This window comes from Solanum tuberosum, unplaced genomic scaffold (genome assembly GCF_000226075.1).
Source record: "Solanum tuberosum cultivar DM 1-3 516 R44 unplaced genomic scaffold, SolTub_3.0 scf00618, whole genome shotgun sequence".
NCBI classification, from domain to species: Eukaryota; Viridiplantae; Streptophyta; class Magnoliopsida; order Solanales; family Solanaceae; genus Solanum; species Solanum tuberosum.
In genome coordinates this window covers 94,239-115,650 of record NW_006239532.1, presented here as the reverse complement: position 1 = coordinate 115,650, position 21,412 = coordinate 94,239, and the positions used below count along the sequence as shown (strand labels likewise).

At 33.7% G+C, this 21,412-nt stretch overlaps 2 protein-coding genes across 2 annotated transcripts; both read right to left on the bottom strand.

Moving 5' to 3' along the window:
* Positions 1-9,419, bottom strand: LOC102589000 (myb-related protein 3R-1). Its single transcript, XM_006366149.2, has 12 exons — positions 9,157-9,419; positions 8,250-8,437; positions 7,885-7,939; positions 6,581-6,638; positions 5,149-5,243; positions 4,949-5,052; positions 4,334-4,462; positions 2,395-4,198; positions 1,386-1,726; positions 1,158-1,272; positions 836-1,039; positions 1-304 (listed from the first exon to the last, which is right to left on the bottom strand). Exons 2-12 carry the CDS (start codon positions 8,321-8,323, stop codon positions 176-178), a joined length of 3,108 nt encoding a protein of 1,035 aa, XP_006366211.1. The 5' UTR covers positions 8,324-8,437; positions 9,157-9,419; the 3' UTR covers positions 1-175.
* Positions 9,420-14,402: 4,983 nt separating this feature from the next.
* Positions 14,403-20,709, bottom strand: LOC102588675 (la protein 1). Its single transcript, XM_006366148.2, has 10 exons — positions 20,578-20,709; positions 20,405-20,483; positions 19,327-19,476; positions 19,095-19,237; positions 18,566-18,714; positions 16,559-16,660; positions 16,043-16,463; positions 15,321-15,468; positions 15,026-15,107; positions 14,403-14,686 (listed from the first exon to the last, which is right to left on the bottom strand). The coding sequence occupies exons 1-10, from the start codon at positions 20,623-20,625 to the stop codon at positions 14,593-14,595; spliced, it is 1,416 nt and encodes a 471-aa protein (XP_006366210.1). The 5' UTR covers positions 20,626-20,709; the 3' UTR covers positions 14,403-14,592.
* Between the last annotated feature and the right edge of the window lie 703 nt (positions 20,710-21,412).

Sequence of the window (21,412 nt, the reverse complement as noted above, 5' to 3'; positions counted from 1 at the left end):
TTAAGCAGAATAATGTTTAATGAAATGATAATATCTAATCCATATCTTTTGACAAACAATTGGACAAGTATTTGTATAAGGCAAAAATAATAAATAAATAAATACACACAAGTATATCAAATCTTATATATGTTACAGCAAGAATTTCCACCCATCCTGAAAGGACTTGCTGCTGCTACCTGCAGCCTTTCAAGAGGTAGGAAGAAGGACTTGAAAAGCTGTTGTTGCTTGAGCAACATTTTTCAGTTTCTTTTCCCTTTCCAGGTGATCCACATTCACTGAAGTCGAGCGTACGCCTCTCACTCTGCAAATAAACAGATAATAGAAAAGTTAAGAATTTCAGTCTACAATTAACTCTCATGACTAGTAAATTAACCGATGAGCAGATTCCTAATTTTTCATGTTGATGTGTGACTAGAAACAGAATTTGAGAAAAAAAACACTGACTTTTGGCACATGCCTAACATTTCCTTAGCACTTGTGGTCATAATAATAATATGACATTCTTAGGGATATGAATGTCGTTAAGAATAAAATGGGAAGTTTAAAGTTAAGAAGATTACAGAATAGGTGTCATTCTTTTCGGAACAAACTAAAAAGGAAGAGTATTTTCCTCTCAAGTTCATTTCCCATGGGAATATAAAAAGATTGAGAGGCAAAGATGTTAGAATTTCTGAAAAACTGCATAGTTAGTATATCTGAAAGCACATAAATGGAACTGCATAGTGATGACATGTGAAAACACATATATAAATTAGCATAGGATATTAAAAATATATCATAACTGGGGACAAGATTGTTTTGCAATCATCTTGACATTGGGGATTGGACATACCATAGCATTTGCTGACAAAAGAGAAGGATTTTCATCTGCTTTCTGGTTTTTGGAGTTCCTCCCCCGTAGAATCGACTCTGGAGTATCACCTCCCAAGACCTCCTGGGCATCTGCAAATGCTCCTGCAGTCTGCTCACTCAATTGCTTCATCAATCCAATAGCATCATAGCTTCTGTCACCTGGGCTCATAAACAGGGCAAGATCCTACGAAGTTTCAAAGTACATAAATAAGAGCCCGGAATTTGAACAGAATAAAAGAGCAAACATAAAGATATTAGTCTCATCCTAGAATGCATAATGTAATCTCCAAAATCCTATTTACCTCAAAAGTAAGTTCATTATCAAGTCTCGGGCTTGACAGGAAAGGGGTGAAGATCCATGGAGATTTCCAAGCTGAAGGAGATTCAATACTCCTTTTATAAGGTGTTTCTCCAGATCTGCGGAGAAACAGGGTCAATGGGCCGTTAATTTTGCAGGACAGAAATGCTGTGGAAAGGGGTATTGGAAAAAAAAAAAAAAAAAAATATAAAAAGAACAGCAACTATCTTACATGCTTACAGTCTCAGCTCCAACTCCATTTCCTGAAGTCTCAGCTGAGTTCACCAAGCCAGTTGATGTGGGAGCAGATTGCATCGATGTAGTGATAACAAAACTACTTCCATCCTTCTTTCCACGTATACGAGGAGAGCAAATAACAGAGAAACATGAAGTCTCAAATGAAGATGAAACAGAACCTTGGTTTGATGCAGCTTCGAGCCGTCTAGCATACTGATTTCCTAGAGCTTTATTGCTTAGATTTGTAGCTCTGTCAGAGTTGGCTCCAAAACGATCAGGAGAAAAGAACAGATCACTTGCATTCAGTTCAACTAGAACTCCAGAAGGCTGTTTTATCTGAAACAAGAAAAGCATAAAAGTTATTTCCAATTAAAGAATTCTCTGTCGAATAAGTTGAATGGGTCTTGCAAGCATATGTAAATCAGCATAGGCAGTTGTCATAACCACATTAAACTGTGCAAGAATTTTAAACATCAACCCAAAATTAGATTGACTATAAAAGATGTTACAGTATCATGCAACAAGAGTAGAAGACTGTAGAGCACCAGCACATTAGAAAAAAATGGAACAAAGGAAATACAGATAGTAAAGATCTTGTATGGAAAGGAAGGAATTTCGTAACATCGAGCTCTAGTTTTTTGATTGTGAAAATTTTTCATTGAATTTTAGTCCACATATTTAATATTCCCTCTATCCCGTGACTTACTTTCTTTTTCAGTCAGTTCCAAGAAGAATGACACATTTTTATATTAAGTAGCAATTTAACTTTAAAATGTCTATTTTACCCTTAATGAAATGATTTATAGCCACACAAATTTCTATCATTCATTTTGGACCACAAGTTTTAAAAGTCTTCATTTCTTTCTTAAACTCTGTGTCGAGTCAAACTACCTCACATAAAATGGGACGGAGGGAGTATTAAATGATAATGCTAATATTGATACCACCACCACTCTCAGAAAACACAAAGTGGTGCCAAAAGGAAACAAAATGACTTGATTCACCTTTCCAATTGCATCATTGGCTCCAATCCTTTTGCCCTCCCTTGTTCCTTGAACTTTATAGTGGACTTCACCTCCATCTAACTGTCTCCCAGAAGTTCCACAGCTCGAATGTCCATTGCATCCCTTGCCCTCCTCCTTTCGTCCATCTTCAGTTGGATTTATGTTTTCTTTATCTTCAGATGAAGCTTGAAGTTCCACAGTTTGATCCTTAGTTAGGGAAGACATTGCTTTTTCATTTGCAGAGTCGTCAAGCATAACATCTAGTCGAGAAAAATCCTTAGCCAGATTAGAAAATGATTCTCGACGGAGATCACTTTCAAGCTTCTTTCCACATCTCTTTTCTGACAAAGGTGACACCAAATCACGGTGTCGCTTCTTTAATATCGAAGGTGTACTTGTGAAAGTTTTGGCAGCACTTCTCAAGACGGCATCTGGACTACCATCTCTTTTTGGTGAATCCCACAGCCTAAATGGAGTAAGACAGTTCACAGAAGTCATCATCAACTGACGTATGCCAAGAGGACTGAACTCTTGCTGTGTATCTGTACCAGATTGTATAAGATCACAACTGAAAAATGGAACATCCAAGCTCGGAAAACGAGGCGGCTCATAGCATAAGGCTCCCCCATCCTTCTTCTCTTCTTTTACAGCTGAATTTCCATTTACCATCGGACATGTTTGAATAGTATTTGAAGAAGTTGAGCCAAAATCATTCACAGAAACTAGCTGTACAGAATCTTTTGTTTGATCCAGTTGGTCTTTCAGGAGAGGATCATCCATTATGTTGTCACAAGGACTATCAGATTCAATGGGATATGGAAAACCATCACATTTACTTGTCTGGGACTCATGAGCTGGATGCAAAGGATTATGAAACTGATTTGAGGCAATACCAAACATGAATGAGCTTTGCTCTGAAGAAAACTCTGAAGGAACAGAACATGGTTGACAGGATGAAGTTCCCATAACATCTGAACAGAGAGGATTGCAATTTTCTATGGACATATTTCCACCCTCAGAGATCTGATAAATCAAAGAACCCGCAGTTTCATCTTCACCATTCATACCAGTTTCCGAAGGGAAGCAGTGAGGAATTTCTGCCTCAGGGTATACCATCCTGAAACCCTCCACAGAAGTAAACATTTCATTCGGCTGATGTAATCCGACAACCATGCTTCCATCATTAGTCGTTTCGAACTTCATTCCATTTTGCTGTGGAAAGGATACCATGTCATGATTCTCAGTACCAGTTAGACACTGCATGAAGAGACCTGAAGAATCCTGCATCAACTCCAGAGGAGAAACATTAGGTATGTCATCTGGATTAAACTGCCAATCTTTTCCCATTGATGTTGCCCAGTCATGTGAAAAGTTATGCTCGGATTCGGCAAGTTCACTGGGCACTTCTTCCATTGAAAAAGTAATATCTTCAAAGGCTGGGGTATAGTATTCAGAACACGGTGCTGAACTGGCGCTTGGGTCCTTCCTGTAATTTGAATCCTCCAGCAATTTACCCTCCTTTCTTGTATGTGCAAATGTGTTACCCATATCACTTGTAGATTGGGAACAGCCAGCAAGATTTGAACCTTGACTGCATTCTGAAACTTCCTCCATTTCTGTTCCTTCTTTACGAACACTATCATCTTCACTGTTCTGTTGCAACTTTATCGAAGAACGGATTGATTGATTCTGATGGTTGACAATAGGCAGAGCAGGGAACTGAGCAAGTGGTGCTGATGTCAAAAATGTGTCCAATTTCTTTTTGACAGAACTATTCCAGTGATTTTTAATGGCATTATCTGTCCTGAAAAATCATAGAAAAATCTTTACATGTCATATAAAATAGTGAAGGAATTCTCAGTGTAACAACTCAAAAGGAAAAATAAACCAAAAAGAACTCTTGTTCTATAAAAGAGAGTGGCTGACAGCTTCAAAGTACCTTCCGGGTAAAAATTTCGTCAACTCCGCCCACTTGTTCCCATAAATTTGATGGGCATGAACGAGAGTCATCTCCTCCTCTTGAGTCCAAGCTTCCTTGTTTATTCCAGGATTTAGATGATTGTGCCACCTGAAAAGATCACTCTTAAAAATTACTGTAACATATTCACAAATAAAAGTGGAAATATGAGTTTCATTCTTGGAGAAATTGTCACTTAATTTCAATTATGGTAAATAAAAGAAAATTCAACACAAATGACACCACAAAACTTCTATATTCTTCCACTGGCAAGGATTCCATTGACATACATATCTTAAATTTTAGTGGGATTTGTCCAAACATTAGTTGATGAACAGCATTTAGCACTTAGTGAAAAGGGTTTAGATGGAAAACAGCAATTAAGTAGGTATAAAAGAAAATTAATGCTCATCTGGAGTGTAAAGTTCTCATTTAAACTGAATGAGAAAAATTAGAGTGTTGAAAACTCACAAGCTCTCGAAACTTTATTCACAAAAGAAATCTGGAGAAAACTGAAACCATATTTAAGTAAAAAAAAAGAAAAGCAATACATTACATGTATACCATTTAGGAAAACAAAAGAATCAACTTGCTTACCTTTCCCTACATTGTTTTCCAATACGTCCTGGCAAATGTTGAGCAATGGTGGACCACTTTTTGGGGCCATATTTCTTAACTAATTCACCTATGACTTCATCCTCCTGGAAGTCAAGAAGTAAAATAGTTAGTAGCAATATAAAATACACGGATGCTGCGTGTTCCACATAACCATGTATTATTCAAGCATATGTATTTACCTCTTTAGACCATGGACCTTTGACAAGTTCAGGATTAAGAACCTTCTGCCACCTGTGCAAGCATTGTACATCAGTCCGGTCCTTAAAACATTCCGCTGCACAGAGTAAACTTCTCAAATCAGTACATTCCCAAATGCAGAAGTAGCAATAAGCTGATATTATATAAATAATTTCTCCTATAATGACTGCATGTGTCATAGAACTTCAAATGCAGTTGTAGGTAAAACAATTCAAAGGCAGCATATATATCATAACAGGGAAAGACGGATGCCTCAAAAATCATAATCCAGCAAATATTTCTAAGGAAAATGATAGTGGAGAAAGGTTAAACACACTGGGAAGTGGGAAGGAAAACTCATTTAACTAGAACATCTCTAACCCAATGCAAACGATTTATGGTGGTGTCACAAATATATGACTAACAAGTGAGCAATGAACAGTTGATGCAGAAGACAATAGCCGGTGAATCCCAAGCTAGAGTTGCTCCAAACAGACAAGGTTTAGCTCATCCAGAACAATTGTCTTTCTGACTTAGTGCTGCTATTAAGATGCGCAAAAAAGTGGGTACTTACTGTCAAATGGAAAACACTGAGAATTTTCATTAAAAGAGAAGTTTCACCCTATTCTCTTTAAAAGCTCCTTCGAGCACATTTCTGCGGTGAATCTCAAAGAACTCGACAAGTATAAACACACCATATCCTAATTCTTAAAACAGAACTGTCTCCCTAGGAGGACCTCTAGGTCTTATTCTAGAGCTTTGATTAACTTCCAACCCAAAGGAAATGTTGATTTCTGCAGGCTTGACCAAATTTGAGATAAGAAGATGCTTTTGGGCCAACTTTTCAGAGACTTTTACATTATTTTTACTCATTCCATCTTCAACAACCAGTAACTGTGTCCAACACGTTCAACAGCTACCCTAGTTGGGACCTTTGTTTCTTGAACTAAATTGACTTTTTCGTTCAAAGTATATGTTGACTCTAAGCATAAAAGTAGATGAGGTCTTTTGTCCTGAAACTATGGCTTAGCACATTATAGTAGGTCAAGACAAATAGAAGCACCAATGCACACGTCACCAAAAGAGTTTGAGTGTAAGATGATTAGAGAAACAGTTCTGTTCACAGGAACTGACATTTTACAGAAACTGACAAATAACTTTTACTTCATGTGTCCATAAAATGACCAGTTGATCACTTCATCCAAAAAAAACTCGAGTTATTGTATAAGCATCAGATTAGCTTTACTGTCTCCTCAAGTGTGATCTACTTAGAAATAACATATTTTATCAATCCAACTGTGGAGATAGTCCTGTTAAAGTGGTGAGATAACATTGCCAACAGCATCTTGTGTAAAAGGTGAAAGATCAGCAGTATGCTCCACGAATGTAAAGCACATTAGGTTAATAAATAACAGGATGAGGCAGTGTTTTTACCTATCTTTTTCCAGTTTTTCCCCTTAAAACGTTGGACAGCTTTGCATAGAGTATCATCCTGAAAGGAAAAAAGGATTTATGTTTGGTTAGCAATATAAAACAAAAAAGTTGAAATGTATACTGAAATTGATGAAACTCCACCACATGTAAAAATGTATAAAATGAAAATCAAAACATAGGGATTGCAGAAGGACATTGAAGTCAACAACTGATGCAAATAAAACTTTAAATAGACGCCCAATCAATAGCCATCTTGCACATAGAACACTTCTGATGTTCTTCCTACATAGTGACATATCCATCAAATTAAATCCTTGACCATTACGCAGATCACCAGATTCAAATTGGGTATCATTGATATGTATTGATCCAGAGAAATTTGCTATATACCTCTTGGAGAAAAGGGGGGGGGAACCAGATATTCTTCTGCTAAATTTATACAAGTAAAGGAGGCTATATACAGCTGATGGGTAGGAAAGTGGACAAAAACACTTATCCCCAAATATATCACTATGCCTGCCTGCTTCCTATGTGGTACAAGTAAAAGAATGAAAGATGTTTTGAGAGCTAAGTAGCTGCAACACATAAACACAAGTTTGTATGTTTATACTTACTAGTTCTTTGGACAAACTGAAAGACACAATGTTGATAATCTCTTTTGAGCTCCTACATAATATGGTAACTATACAGACTATAGGATGCCTATCTTTTTTTATCACACGCTATACATATCAGTATTTTCTTATCTACATTGATTAATTTATGTTACTTATTAACAACGGATATTCCCAGGCTAACTTTTTGAGGAAACAATTCCCAGAAAGAGGAATCATACAAATTTAGATATTTTTGTGACTATGAAACGAATACCCTAAACCTATTTAAAGTTTCAAAATATGTAGCAGCTAGTAGTCATCAACCAGTGCCTCTCAGAGTAGGATTCTTTTTTATTAAATGCATGGACAAATCAACTATACCACAATGCCAAACTTGTTGAAAGCAGCGATATGAATCCTCTAATATATTCTGATTTATGAGGATTCATCATAATTTGATGCTACACTCCCTTTTTTACTTGTACTTGGACCTACACCTCATAGACACAGACAAGAAATTTTAATTAGGTACCACCATTCCAACCTGAGAAAAAGTTCCCATTCTAGAAATGGATTTCCACCCTCTCCCAACAGAGAAAAAGAAAAGTTTGTGTGCAAGTAAAAAGGAAACAAAAATATGTTTAAAAAATTAGCAACTTGAATGCATAAAATTTCGACTTGTTCTCGGCCGAGGAAGTGCCCACTTACTTCTTCAGGAGTCCACTGCCCCTTTGTGGAACGTCTCGTAGGACCGCTAGTTCTCCTGTTAACATTAGCACCAGATGAGTGAGTAGTTCAACATTCCACAGACTATTTGAGTGAGATTTACCAGAGTAGACTACATTTGAACTTAAAATTCATCTAAATAGCCTTTTAATGTTCTGTCCACTAAAATACTATATCTGAACTCAAATTTCATCTTAATAGCCTTTTAATGTCCTGTACACTAAAAGACTGAAGAGTTTCTGTAACACAGCATGGAAAAAATTCAATAAACAAAAATGCACAAAATCACATAATGGCACTTAAAATATGACACGAAAGAAGCAATAGTCCAGTGCTTTGAAAATTACCCATGCAAAGGACGAACTCTTTGGTAACTACTGCTAGTGCCATCTGAAGGAGTGCTGATTCTATCACTTTCCATGGTTGTTTGACACAAAGACAAATCTGCATAACCCAACACCCAAAGGTCGATAATTTTCTCCAGAATGTCTTCCCCAATTCATTATATGCCACCCTAAGATGTGGGCTCTCCTACCTGATCTTACAACAAAATGAGAGGATAAGGTCAGAGCAAATCACAACGTAATGGTGCTACAAAGCATGAGATATATTAAAGAAATAAGAACCCTTAATAACTACAGTCAGTTTTCATCTATGTAGCTCAAGACTCTCCAAAAATGTTCCCCCACCCATGTCGAATCCTCCAAAAATGCACTACTCTTGAAGGATCCAACACACACCCGTCAGCATTTTTGAAGAGTCCGACCAACATAGGTTTCCATTGATACCACCAATCACTGGATTGAGGGTTTAGTAAGAATTAAACAGACAAATTTAGGAAAACTATACACAACCAAAATCACAGTGATTGGTGGTATCACAGTGATTTGACTCGTCCGACCAACATAGGTTTTCATTGATACCACCAATCACTGGATAAAGGGTTCAGTAAGAATTAAACAGACAAATTTAGGTAAAATATACACAACCAAAATCAGCAAAATCAACAGAAATCCCAAAGCAAGATAAACAAAAAGAAACTAATAAAATGATCAAACAAAAGAATCTGATCAAATTAGGGTTCAAGATACCATCTTTTAACAACAACAAAATTCAAACTTCACAACTACCCAAGTACCAAGAAATCGTAAATTAACAAATCCTACCATAAAAAAGACAAATTCAATTCAATCAAACCCAAAAACCAAAATAAAAAATAAAAAAATCACCCATTATACGAAAATCTGCACTTACCGAACACAACTTCAAAATATTCAACCAAACCAATGGAATAATGAGAACAAAACACATTTGCAGATCGATCCCAAACACGATAAAAAAAACAAAACAAATTCAGAAACGAATTTGAAGATCTGGAAATGAAGTGATGAAATTTAGTGAGAGAAATTCTAGAGAGAGAAAGAGAGAAGTGGGTGTGTTTTTGTTGGAAGAAAATAATGAGGAAAAAAACGGTCTTTTAGGAATTCAAATGTTAAAGAGGGCGGACAAGTTATTCGAAAACCCTATAAGGATTTATGGTTTCAAAAAAAATAGTGAGACTGAGTCAACGGTGGATGATGTGTGTGCGGAATAATCTCAGCCGTTAGATTGGTTTTATGTTTGGTAAATTTTCAAATATTTTCTATACCAACGGGCAAGTTTATACTTGCTACCTGCTTTTGCCAAGAAATGCACTTTAAAGTCCTTTTTCTTTTTATTATTTATTATTATTTTCTTTTTTCAAGGACAGCTAGATTTAGTTTTAAAAACTTAAAATATAATTCTGAGAAATGCTTGTAGTAAAAGAGGTGGGAGCAAAGAAGGTCTCTTTCACCTCGAGCATTTGTACGAAGAAAGAAGCTTCATCTAAAGGGTTGGAATGAAAGCTGTTTTATCTTATTTAGGTAGGTTAATAGATTTTTGTTCGGATAGAGACGAATAATGAGAAGATAGAAAAGAATGAATTATGTCAATCAACTCAACTAAAACATTCAAATGTATAGAAAAAAGATAAAGAAAATTGTGTTAAGCTTGTCATTTCTCAGTCGATTCACACACAAACATCTTTTTTTCTATTGAAAAGATAGCATATCATAAGTTTCTTCAATAGATCAAACGATTTCTTTCACCTATGAATCTCAAACGATTTAATCAAGGGTTACTACACAAAGATTTAAGGTCATTTCTTCTAATTGCTCTCTATTTTGAACTTTATTTTATTATTAAAAATATTATACTAATGATTATTGATAAAGGACAATTTTTCTTATGTCATATCAAATTCACATCATAAAAATATAGATATCGATGCAAATCAAAACATGTAATCGTAACAACACTAAATTTTATATGTCTGTTGATTTTACACTTAAAAATTTTACTCAAAAATAAAGAGATTACCTCCCACTAACCTTTTTTTCCTAACTCTAATCCATGAAGGATAGAGATTTATTTTCTCCCACTGAGAAATCACAAAATTGTTTTTTCAGTAGTATGGCTTAAGTACTTAAGAATGATGACTGAGAGCTAACCATTCAATGATTTGCAGTTTTATTAGCATAATAAATTAAAAGATAATCATCACTAATACGTTAAATTGTGCTAAAAATTTAAAGTGGTTCTTTGGCATTTTTTTTTTTTTTCAAAATATCATACTGAGAAATGTGTAATTTTGTCCAACTAATTGACTATAAAAAATTTTAAATTATTGATTGATGCTTTTTTGGGCCAATTTTGAATAGAGTGGTTTATAACGGTTTAAATTGGAATGCTAATAAACAGAATGATACATTATCTTTTTGTTATATATATTTCTAAATAAGTGAATTGCTTGAATTTTAAAATTTTATATTTTGCATCTTATTTATCAAGATAAAATTTCAACGAATAAAATATCATCAGTAAATTGTTGATGAATAAATTGGTGAAGAATTGAATATTTCCAATAACGTTAAATCGGCAAAGTTAACGATCACATTTTTAACAACTTTAGTCATCGAGATATTAAAATGCATTTGTTTCATTTTCAATGACTTCTTGTTAAAAACAAAACGAAGTTATTTGGAGTTAAAACAAATGGAATTAGAAATAATTTGGAGAGGAATAGAACTAATAAAACTATCTGAAACTCAAAAGGTAAATTGAATTAAAACAAACTATTGTTCTATAAAAGAGAGTTCCCAACAAAGTCAAAATACCTTCCTTTAATTTGTACCCACTTCTTTCCCTAAATTTAGCTTGATAATAGATTTTGGAAGTATTTTTTAAAAAAAATATATATTTTTTCAAATATTTGTTTGATCATAAAATTTTGAGAGATTCTCAAAATCTATTTCAGATTTCTTTTTGACCCAAAATATAATTGTTGTCCAATTTTAAATTCTAAAACTTGTCTCAAACTTTAGTATTTTATAATTAAAAAATAAGACACGAGATTGCCAATAAAAATAATTATAATGTTTTTTTTTTGTTCATATTAGTTTAATACAACCATAAATACAATTGTTCCACCTTAACTTGCACAACTATATAATTATTTAAAGCTTGATTGTAGTTCGTACTTACAAAAATATTACTTATATAACCACGTAGATTTGTTATTAATTTGAAAGTCAGTAAATATGGCGCTTTGTTAAATTTATAATCAGTATAAAAGATTGGGGAAAGAGAGTCAAAATTTAATAATTTATAACTAAACCAAATTAAAACCGATAGCAATAAAAACTTATCCAAGATGTTTGTTGATGGTACTATGGATAAATATTAGGAGTACTATAAGATAACATAAAAAAGACAATTACTTTGCTAAATTTGATTCATACAAGTTTCTTTCACAGATCAAACGTTATCTGGAGAGGATTTGTTGCAGAATTATTATAAGAAATATCATTAAAGGAAGAAATTTAGTACTAATAGATATAAGGAGAAATTAAAACAAACAATTTTCAGTAATAATGCAAGACTAACACTACATATATAACTTTAGCAAATTAACCAAAAAAACAATATGGCTTTCCATAAATCACTCTTTTAACACTTTGTTTGGATGGTTGTTACGAATTGTTATTGTATTTTTCTTGTCGTTATATAATGTCAAATATCAAAATTAATGTTACATAAAATGAGTCTTTTCGTTGTTACCTAACAATGAATTTAAACTATACGAAACAACAAAGTTTAAGTAACAATCAAAACAAAGTATTATATTTAAATTGATAATACAGCACACTATACAACATATAACAACCATCCAAACAAGTTGTAATCGTCCTTAAAAAACAACGCAAATATTTCTCCATTTTTTAATTTTTTTTTTGAGATATTACATAATTTAAGCCTAGTAAATCTAAAGGAATTGATTTCACTAGACAAAATTTGTTGTAGATCCAATTCAACCATGTCGAATCTCCTTGGTCATGTATTTCTTCTTGAAGGAGGGTTACTGAGCACACAACAGTCGGATCTCCTTGGTCATGTATTTCTTCTTGGAGGAGGGTTGCTGAGCATACAACAAACAAGGTTTATTATTTATTTCACCATGCTATTTTTGACAAAGTTTATTCGTCTAGGATCAATACATATGATGTAGAGGATTCCACACACTATTTTTTAATGTCAAATCCCTCCATCATTCGAGCAAACAACGAAGAGGAGGCAAGAAACCATCCTCTTTGCAAAGGGCATCTATAACATGTTTTACATATTACATAAGCCCAAATTCTTATACAGAGAAACCGTGGTCGAAAATGAATCTAATACATCAAATCAACATCAAGTTTTATGACATTGTTAAACTCAAACCAAAAAAATAAGAAAGCCATAAAAAAGAATATGAATAATATAAAGTGATGATGAAGTGAAGGAGGCAGAGAGGATAATTTATATGAGAAATATAAACGGATGGAGGAGCTAGGGTTGCTTACATATCTGATTCTTGTGAAATGACACTTTTGTACATTCTAGAATATTCTTTTCTAATATAGTTGCTTTAGCTTTCCCAAAATTGCATAAACACACATATACTTGCGTAATATGACAGTTTTGTTTTGACAAAAATGTACAAAAAGCAAATGTTGTTTACTAGTTACTACTACTCTTTTCATATTTATATATATCGTTCTTATTAAAAATAGATGCCTCTTAATATTTATCATTTCATAAAATCAATGCATAAAAAATATGTTCATTAGTCATATTAATTAATCAAAGTAAATTAATTAATGTTCATTTATTGAAAAATTTAAACTCAAGAATACACTAAATAAGGATACAACGGTAAACTTACTTAGTTTCTTAAGAGGCGTGAAACCTAAAATGATAAGTTGATAACAAATAAATAGGAGTGGAGGGAGTATAAAAGGATTGTTTCTTTTTAAACAAATTTAATTAGAGATGTATATTATTAAATTAATCTTATTATTAATGATTTGAAACTCTAAATTTGATTACTATTTTCAAATACTTGTCATAATTTTTTTTAAGAATCAAACGATATGAATATTGATCGACATTTTGGGGTTGGAGGTCTAATAGTAGTCACATCAAGTCCTCCCCCTCTTACTCAGAATAGCTAGCGAGAGGAATACAATTGATTATCTATGAAAGAAGACTTTCAAGAATGAGAAAAATATTATCTTCAGAATAGAGAGGTGTACATTTTTAAATCATATTGATATATGAAAAATTATAATTTATATTAATATTCATCATATAATTTTTAAATAGCTAAATTTTAATGGTAAAATATCGAACTAATCTATATTTTGATCCTAGGCTGTACTTGTCTAATTTAAGTACTGCCCCACATGCAACAACTGAAAAGAAAAGTACTGCCCAACAGATTCTCCGAACTGTTCTCATTTATTCTCCCCTTTTGGAATATGGCATGAATAAAAAATTTCAATGGAAATATTTTGTTTTCTTTTTTAAATTTCATAACGATGACTATGAGTAAATTTATTTTAGTTCTTTAATTTTAAAATACAAAAAATATTTCCAAAACTAAAGTCATATTATATGGGTATTTAATATCACTAAACCTATATTTTAAAAAAGTGAAAAAAAAGGTTACAAAATCTCTAATTAAAATGAAGTCAGTAGATTCTACAAAGCAATTTAATTTGTCACTTTTCAATCAAAACCAAACACAAGTTTTACCTTCACATTTCAATTTTCAAGAGTTAATTTAACTATTTATGGAAGTTAAATTAAATTGGACTAATTTAATATTCTAATATTTAGGTTTAAATATTCTTAAACTATCCAAAAAATATTATAAATGGTAGTACTTCTCATATGAATGTGGTTAAGAGACTACATATCTTTTGGTCAAAATTTATTTAAACACAGAACTCTTAAATATTAATCTAGTGATGCAAGTATAAAAAAAATATCTTTGCAGATTGATTTTCTTCTATTCAAGTGAATATAGTGAACCCATTCCTCTAAATGCCCTAATATAGAACCCAACCCAAAAAAGCATGGAGACACATTTAACAATGTTAAAAGTAAATATATCACTTTTGACTAAGGAACGTTGAAAATGTAAAACATAACTATTTTATGATATTGTGACATAAATTAAGGCACAAAATTGCAACACATTACGATGATGGAAGTATATCATCGTAGTAATGTGGAACAAGATAAGTTGAGAGAATTCATCGTAAATGGTACAAAAGATAGAATTCCTCATGACCTAGTTTTCTGGAATTTGTTTGGGCGTCCACCAAAATCGTTTCCCCTTCCACGCGAATGCTTCCCACCTCTGTTGAACCTTCCTCCCCTATGTTCATGAACAACAACAATAGTATCAAGCAAGGCATAACAAGTTCTCAGTTGTGGCTTTACATCACTCATTCAAGTGGGTAATCTCTCATCATAATAGAATATCTCAACATTCATTGATGCATGCACTTTCATCTTTTCATTTTCGTTTTGTGGGTACTTGAGCTTGACGATACAAAGAGTTTATTTTATTAAGCACCAACACACTGGACCTAACAACCTAATATGCTTTGAACGAACCCAGAAACTACAACATTTAGTGGGATCATATAACCTAACATGTTTTTTTTTTTGAGAAAGAATGCAGCAGAATAACCTTATGACAGCTAAGGCTTACCTTCCCCTATTCCCTTTAAAGTCACGGCGTTTTTCCTGCTGGCTATTACGGAACATAGTCCAGTATTCCCTCTCAGCATCACCTGATTAAAAAGTAACACACAAGTAACTATCTTGTTATAGAGGCGATTCACACACAAAAGGATAAGATATAAATAATGAAAATGAAATAAATTAAAGAAAGTAAACTGTGCTAATTGAAGTGCGGAGTTAAAAACAAAGGTTTATTTGCACAAATAAACATTGGCCGATTGATACTATTAATGCAATTCTAGATATAGAATAAAAGCACCCACCAGTAACAGGGTCCAAGGCAGCAATGAAATTTTTCACCGCCAAACCACCTTCCTCAGCAAGTACACCAGCAGCACGTGCTTTCTGTGCAGCCCCTTCACTTTCAAACCTTATATATCCTGATTCTGCTCCAATCGCGAAATCGATGAACTGCACAAGAAAACCCATGAAACTACAAATGTCACACTATGCTTTCCTGATGCATTTACAGTTTTATTTGTCCTAGATATCCTGATCTTAAACAACTTCCAGGAAAAACAACCATTATGGAAATGTGGACAGAAAACAGAAAAATATGGTGTCATGTCTCTAATACACAAGTATTCTCTAACTTCTTTGAGAAAGGTATTTGTGTCCTTAATACACAAATATGCAACTAAAATAAATTTTATAACAATTTCATTAATTTAGTATGAAATCCCAGCAAACTGCCCAAGTAAATTAATAGATTTGGATTGCTAATACTTCTGTTCCACAATTGCAACTGATTTAATAGGCACAAAGAGAGTTTATCCAAGCAGGAAGAAAACAACAACATTCATTTTGCTAATCCAACAGAAGGATAAAAAAGAAACAGCAATAAATAATATGAAGAAATTACCCTAAGAACAACATATATATAAAGCAAAATGATTTATCAAAGGAAAAACATATATAGAACAAAATAATGCATATATAATTAGAATGAAGAAGTATCAAATGAATAATTAAGGAGAAATATTACCTTCACAGTACCAAATTTTTGGAATACGCTCTTCAAGTCTTCACGCATAACAATATCTTTGTTATCCTTGCAAGCAGCAATGGATAATTTTTCTTCAGCTGGAGCTTGCTCATCATCTTCAGTTGGACTGTCCATGGATTTCTCGGCAACTTCAGGATTCTGAACATCAGTCTCCCCATTTCCATCCTCTGCATCTTTTTTATCACCCTTCTCAACATTTTCATCATTGTCTCCATCTTTAATACCTTCTGGTACCTTCTCATCTGTCATTTCAACATTGTCTTTTGTTGTATCTTTGTTGCCTCCTGTTTCAGGAGCACTTGCACTTTCAGTAGACAGTTCATGATTACCATTCTGTTCTGTAGAGCTTTTAGCAGAGATTCTCTTCAACTTAAATGCAATGATCAAGCCCTTTGGATAGCTGCCACCATCACATTTATTGAGTTAACCACATGCCTAGCATGCTAATAGAATTCCAAATTATTAAGGACTACTTAACAGAAGTATTATACTCACTCTAGCTCCGAATTAGAATTATTTTTACTATTTGGACCACTACGAGGATGGTTTTGCTCAACTTCTTTCTCTTCAATGGCTCTTTCAACATCAAAATCTTTCCTGAATAACCACAGATCAGCAGTATCTATGAGGAATCATTAAAAGGAATTCATTGCAACAACTACAGCTTAAAACAATGAAAACTTATAGTTCAAAGCAGTGGCCATCAAAATGAGACATCATCCCACTGGAATCAAGTCATGGTCATGATCTACGATTGTTAAATAAAAACAGATCTTATTTACTTACTTAAAAGTGAGCTACCAGGCTACATAGCCAAAGTTTGGACATGTTAAATCGAAAGAGCACATTTTATAACTTATGAACCCCCTAGGACAGCAATGCCCAGACAAATAGAAAATAAGATCCCGCCTCTAGGGTTTAGCTCAAATTGCAAAGATTGAGGGACTTATGACTTAATTCACAAGTTTGAGCGGTGTGCCAAGTGAACAAAGTCTGGCATTTAGGTGGGGAAGGATGAAGAGCGGACTCATTATCCCGATTTTCAGAGGCTGCAGTTGATCATAAGGGTAGACTGCAGATTGATTTCTTGATCAAAAGAAACTAGAATATAAGATCCATAGTTCCCCAGAACAAACATTAATAGATTATACACCATAGATTACTAAGCCCTAGTGACGTCAATGACTCCCCATCAATGCACACAGGAGGCCAAAATAAATAATATCCCATCCCCCCACGGCAAATTCCATTGAACGAGTGTTGGATTTGTTAAAACAAGACATTATGAGTTTGAGAAACAAATACATGTATTGAAAATAACGGTTGGAAGATGTAAACAAAGTACAAAAAATGTGTAGTACTATGTATTAATGTATTCAATTTTATTTGATTGGACCTTTCCACCTACTCTGTTCCCTTACTCTTGTTATTATTATTATGCTAGTATTATCTTATTCTTCAATTCAATTATGATTGTTGTTCCTTTTACGTGGTAATGTCTATATTATTAATGTCGGTACTTTTCTTTCTTCAATATTTTCCTTATAGCTTTTGACTCTTGCATTTCTTTCAAACATGTTCTGAGAAACAACTTACTTGAGCCAAGGCTCTATCAGAAACAACCTCTACCCCACAAAGGTAGGGTAGGTTTTGTGTACACCCCACCCTCCCCAGACCTCACATGTGAGAATATACGGGGTATGTTATTGCTGTTGCTTGGACCTTTCCTACTACCGAAACCAGTAATATTTTGAGAAATGGAAAAGGGTGAAACAAAATGCAACAGGTGGAGCATGTAAAATTGGTGCAGCAGTCCTTTAGTACATATGGTTCAACATTGCAAAAGGAAGCCTAGCCAACCAAGCAAAACTATAGATTATACAAGAGCAAAAAAGCCCCCACATAGTGAGTCTCTAAGAAAAGCAGCATCAGCTCCTCTCCCCTACTCCTCATAGCCAAAATTATGTTTTCGTTTCAAAGATAGACAAATCATTGAAGGCAGAAATCCACCAATGTATGAGAAGTGTTTGTAATGTTAGTTGTTCATACAGATGATATGCCACTAGAAGTTGTCAACTCTAAAATAACGTACAAACCAAAATGTCCCCTATTGTCATAGAATTGAAGGAAGTAACACCACAGAAAAACACCACTGTACTCTTAAATTACTATGGTTTCAGCCAATGTATAACAAGCTTTGTGTCGCTTGCAAAACCAGAGGATGAGGAAGACATAGAAGAAAATTTGGAAGACTATCCCTCGTTGCATTATATAAACTAATTGGTTGGAAAGGAACCACAGATATTTCAAAGTAAAAGAGCGTAGTATATAACTTGAGAAAAGATGTACTGCCTTCAAATTTTGGCGCAATACTGGATTTCATGGAATCATTACAGATATAATAGGATCACAGCCCAGCTTTTCTAGGATAGTAGAGATAAGTGTTGTTCTTGGTGTTTTATCTTCATTAGTAAAATTAACTTACTCATCAAAAAAACTTACTTTGGTTTCAGTTCTAATTCAACTCCTCCATAAACCAAGTTTTGCTTCACAATGTTAACCGCATCTTCCTCATTGGAGAACTCAACAAGAGCAGTGCCACAAAACACCCTTTTATCAGCTACATGACGAGGCAGTCTCACACTGTTAACCTAAAGAAGCAGCAAACAAAAATCATTGATTGGCAGCACACATTTTACCATGTTGGCTAATCTTTTTTTCATGCAGTACCATTTTGGAATATCAATGCAAGTAATGCAAACTTCACAACGGTCAGGCAGAATTAAGGATATATCTCAAACAATACTATATAAAATGTACTGGAACACCAAAACAATTCCCATAGCTGCTCATCAGGCAGAGAGTGGAGAAAATGTTTCTTTACAAGGAATAACCCCACACAATCTCTCTTTTCTCCCTTTTAACCAATAGTTATCAGTCTTACAAATAGAATAAAGATACCAAATTTCATCACAAGTAAGGCAAGAATAACACTTGCAAAGTAAGGCAAGAGCAAAGTTACAGTTATTACCTTGCCATGCTGACCAAAGAAAGACTCCACGTCTTCCAGCTTGACACTGTATTCCAAAGGGGATGCAGCAATCGTCCTTACATCAATTTGCTCAATAACCTCCTCAGGCTTTGCAAGCTCACTGACTCTACCAACTTTCTTCCCTAAAATAAAAACCAAGTACAATCAGCCAATTTACTAAGTGATCAGAGAGAACAACACATTAATTAGCAAAATCAAACAAGGAACCTACCATCTTCCGAAATTTTAAGAAAAGAAGAAGCTTTTAAAGCTTCAGCAACAGCTTGTACGGTATCATCTGATATATCTTCTGGCTTTGCCACCCCCAAATCCAAGTGAGACCTCATCCGTGAAAATGAACATATCAAAGCTAAACTTACCACTATAAAGATGTAGTTAAGTGCAACAATACATTTTATCCACACAAACATATAACAAAACAATCCCTAGTATCCATTTGGATCCGTTTCACTCCAGTACCCAGTATGATGACGATTCTTTGAAAATTGGCTGGTTTTATTTTGCTAGTCTACTTACTAGAGCTCTCCTCCAATATCTGGTTTGGCACCAACAGAGTTATTCAGAAATACATACAATACCATATTTTAGGTGAGTTCAAAAAACGTACAAATCCTTTTGATGTTGTGCATATACTTACTGGATTTCAAAAGACTTGCACAACTTACTGATCACATTATCAACAACATTCTTCCAATACCTCAATGATTCTACCTATACTTTTTAAAACTCTCTTAGTTTCAATTTGTTTGTCTTAGTTACTATCTGGACATGGACAGTGAAGGGATATTTTCTTTAATGGAACTTTTTCAAATACTTCTAAATATTTTAATTGTTAATCATTGTGACTTATAATACTTTTTATGTACCAACATTTGTTAGTTTGACCCTCAAAACTCCTAATCAAGCCAAAAAAATCGAAACGAAGGGAATAATTTTTAAGGTTAAAGACTTCATCTTTAGCAGAAATGTCAAATAAGTTGAAGCTAAACTTACCACTATAAGTCCTTTGATTAAGTCCCAAGTACATTCTAGTGACAACCATACAATTCCATAGTTGGTTGAGTTTATAAACATACAATTCCTGTGCATATACTTCCTCTCAACAAACAACTTATTCACAATATCAACAACATTCTTCCAAGACCTCAATAACTCTATTAAGTCTTTTTCATCATTTGTTTTGGTTTAAAATTCTATCTTTAGTACAAATGGCAAACAAAATCAACATGGACCCAAAAATAATTGAGTAAACAATCAGATAGAGAGTACATAAGGTTAAAAAAGGATACACCCATCTTCGCTTTCTTCCACAGTTTTCCTGAGAAACCCATCTTTTGGGAGATTACTATCACTGAAGTAAAACTCAACCTTCATGGAAAATTGGTTGGAAAAAGATAATCAGATGACAATAGAAGATACAGTGAGATTGAAAGCAAACCATATAAAACCCAGAAATACTAACCTGACGAATGACCTTCTTGACAGTTTCTTCGTTCAAAGTTTTAGCCATTGTTGTGATGGTACAACAGAGGAGAGAAAACAAGCGTCTAGGGTTTAGGGTTTTGAAGCAACTTTAGTAGAAGACAATTTGCGTTGATTTGAAGTTTTAAAGGCTAATTGGGTCGGGTCGGGTCGGATCGGGTCGAGATCAAGCCACTCGGTCCATCAAGAATTATAGACGAAGCAAAGTATTTTCTAAAGATATATAAGAGATGAGAGTATTGAGATTTTTTTTAGACTTTTTTCGATGTGAGTTTTTTATGCTTTTATTTATAGTGTTTATCGAGATATATAAAATCATATCATATATATATATATATAAAAGAGAACCTTAAGTCTGCCTACGTGGCGTCACCACATATCAAAATTCCCTTTTTATTTATTTATTTCCAAAAATAGTCTTCCCCTTTCATGAAAAGTTGTGACATTTAATGAAGAGTTGCGATTTTTATGAAAAGTTGTGACTTTTATGAAAAGTTGCGACTTTAATGAAGAGTTGCGATTTTTATGAAAAGTTGTGACTTTTATAAAAGGTTATGACCTTTCCAAAGGGTTGCAACTTTTCCAAATAATTGTAGCCTTTTCGATAAAGCACAATAAACATTTGTTCACACTATCATTTGTTGTTTATAAATAGAGGGAATTCCTCTCATTTTAAAATAACGAAAATTGTGAACCTCTTCTTCTTCACAATTAAATATTTATGTATTTTGCTCATGTTGAGTGGCTCACTCACATCATTGCTTATGTTACAGATCCTGATATGTATTTTTACACTCATTAATTTATGCTTATGT

Excerpts from the sequence above, each read along its gene's own strand:
- LOC102589000 (XM_006366149.2), bottom strand. The coding sequence starts at position 8,323 with ATGGAAAGTGATAGAATCAGCACTCCTTCAGATGGCACTAGCAGTAGT. Across the intron at positions 4,463-4,948 it reads GGAAAACAATGTAGGGAAAG|GTGGCACAATCATCTAAATC; the intron begins GTAAGCAAGTTG and ends TGATCTTTTCAG. Across the intron at positions 1,040-1,157 it reads ATAATGAACTTACTTTTGAG|GATCTTGCCCTGTTTATGAG; the intron begins GTAAATAGGATT and ends GAAACTTCGTAG.
- LOC102588675 (XM_006366148.2), bottom strand. The coding sequence starts at position 20,625 with ATGGCTAAAACTTTGAACGAAGAAACTGTCAAGAAGGTCATTCGTCAG. Across the intron at positions 16,661-18,565 it reads GAATTAGAACTGAAACCAAA|GAAAGATTTTGATGTTGAAA; the intron begins GTAAGTTTTTTT and ends GTGGTTATTCAG. Across the intron at positions 15,469-16,042 it reads AAAAATTTGGTACTGTGAAG|TTCATCGATTTCGCGATTGG; the intron begins GTAATATTTCTC and ends TTTCTTGTGCAG.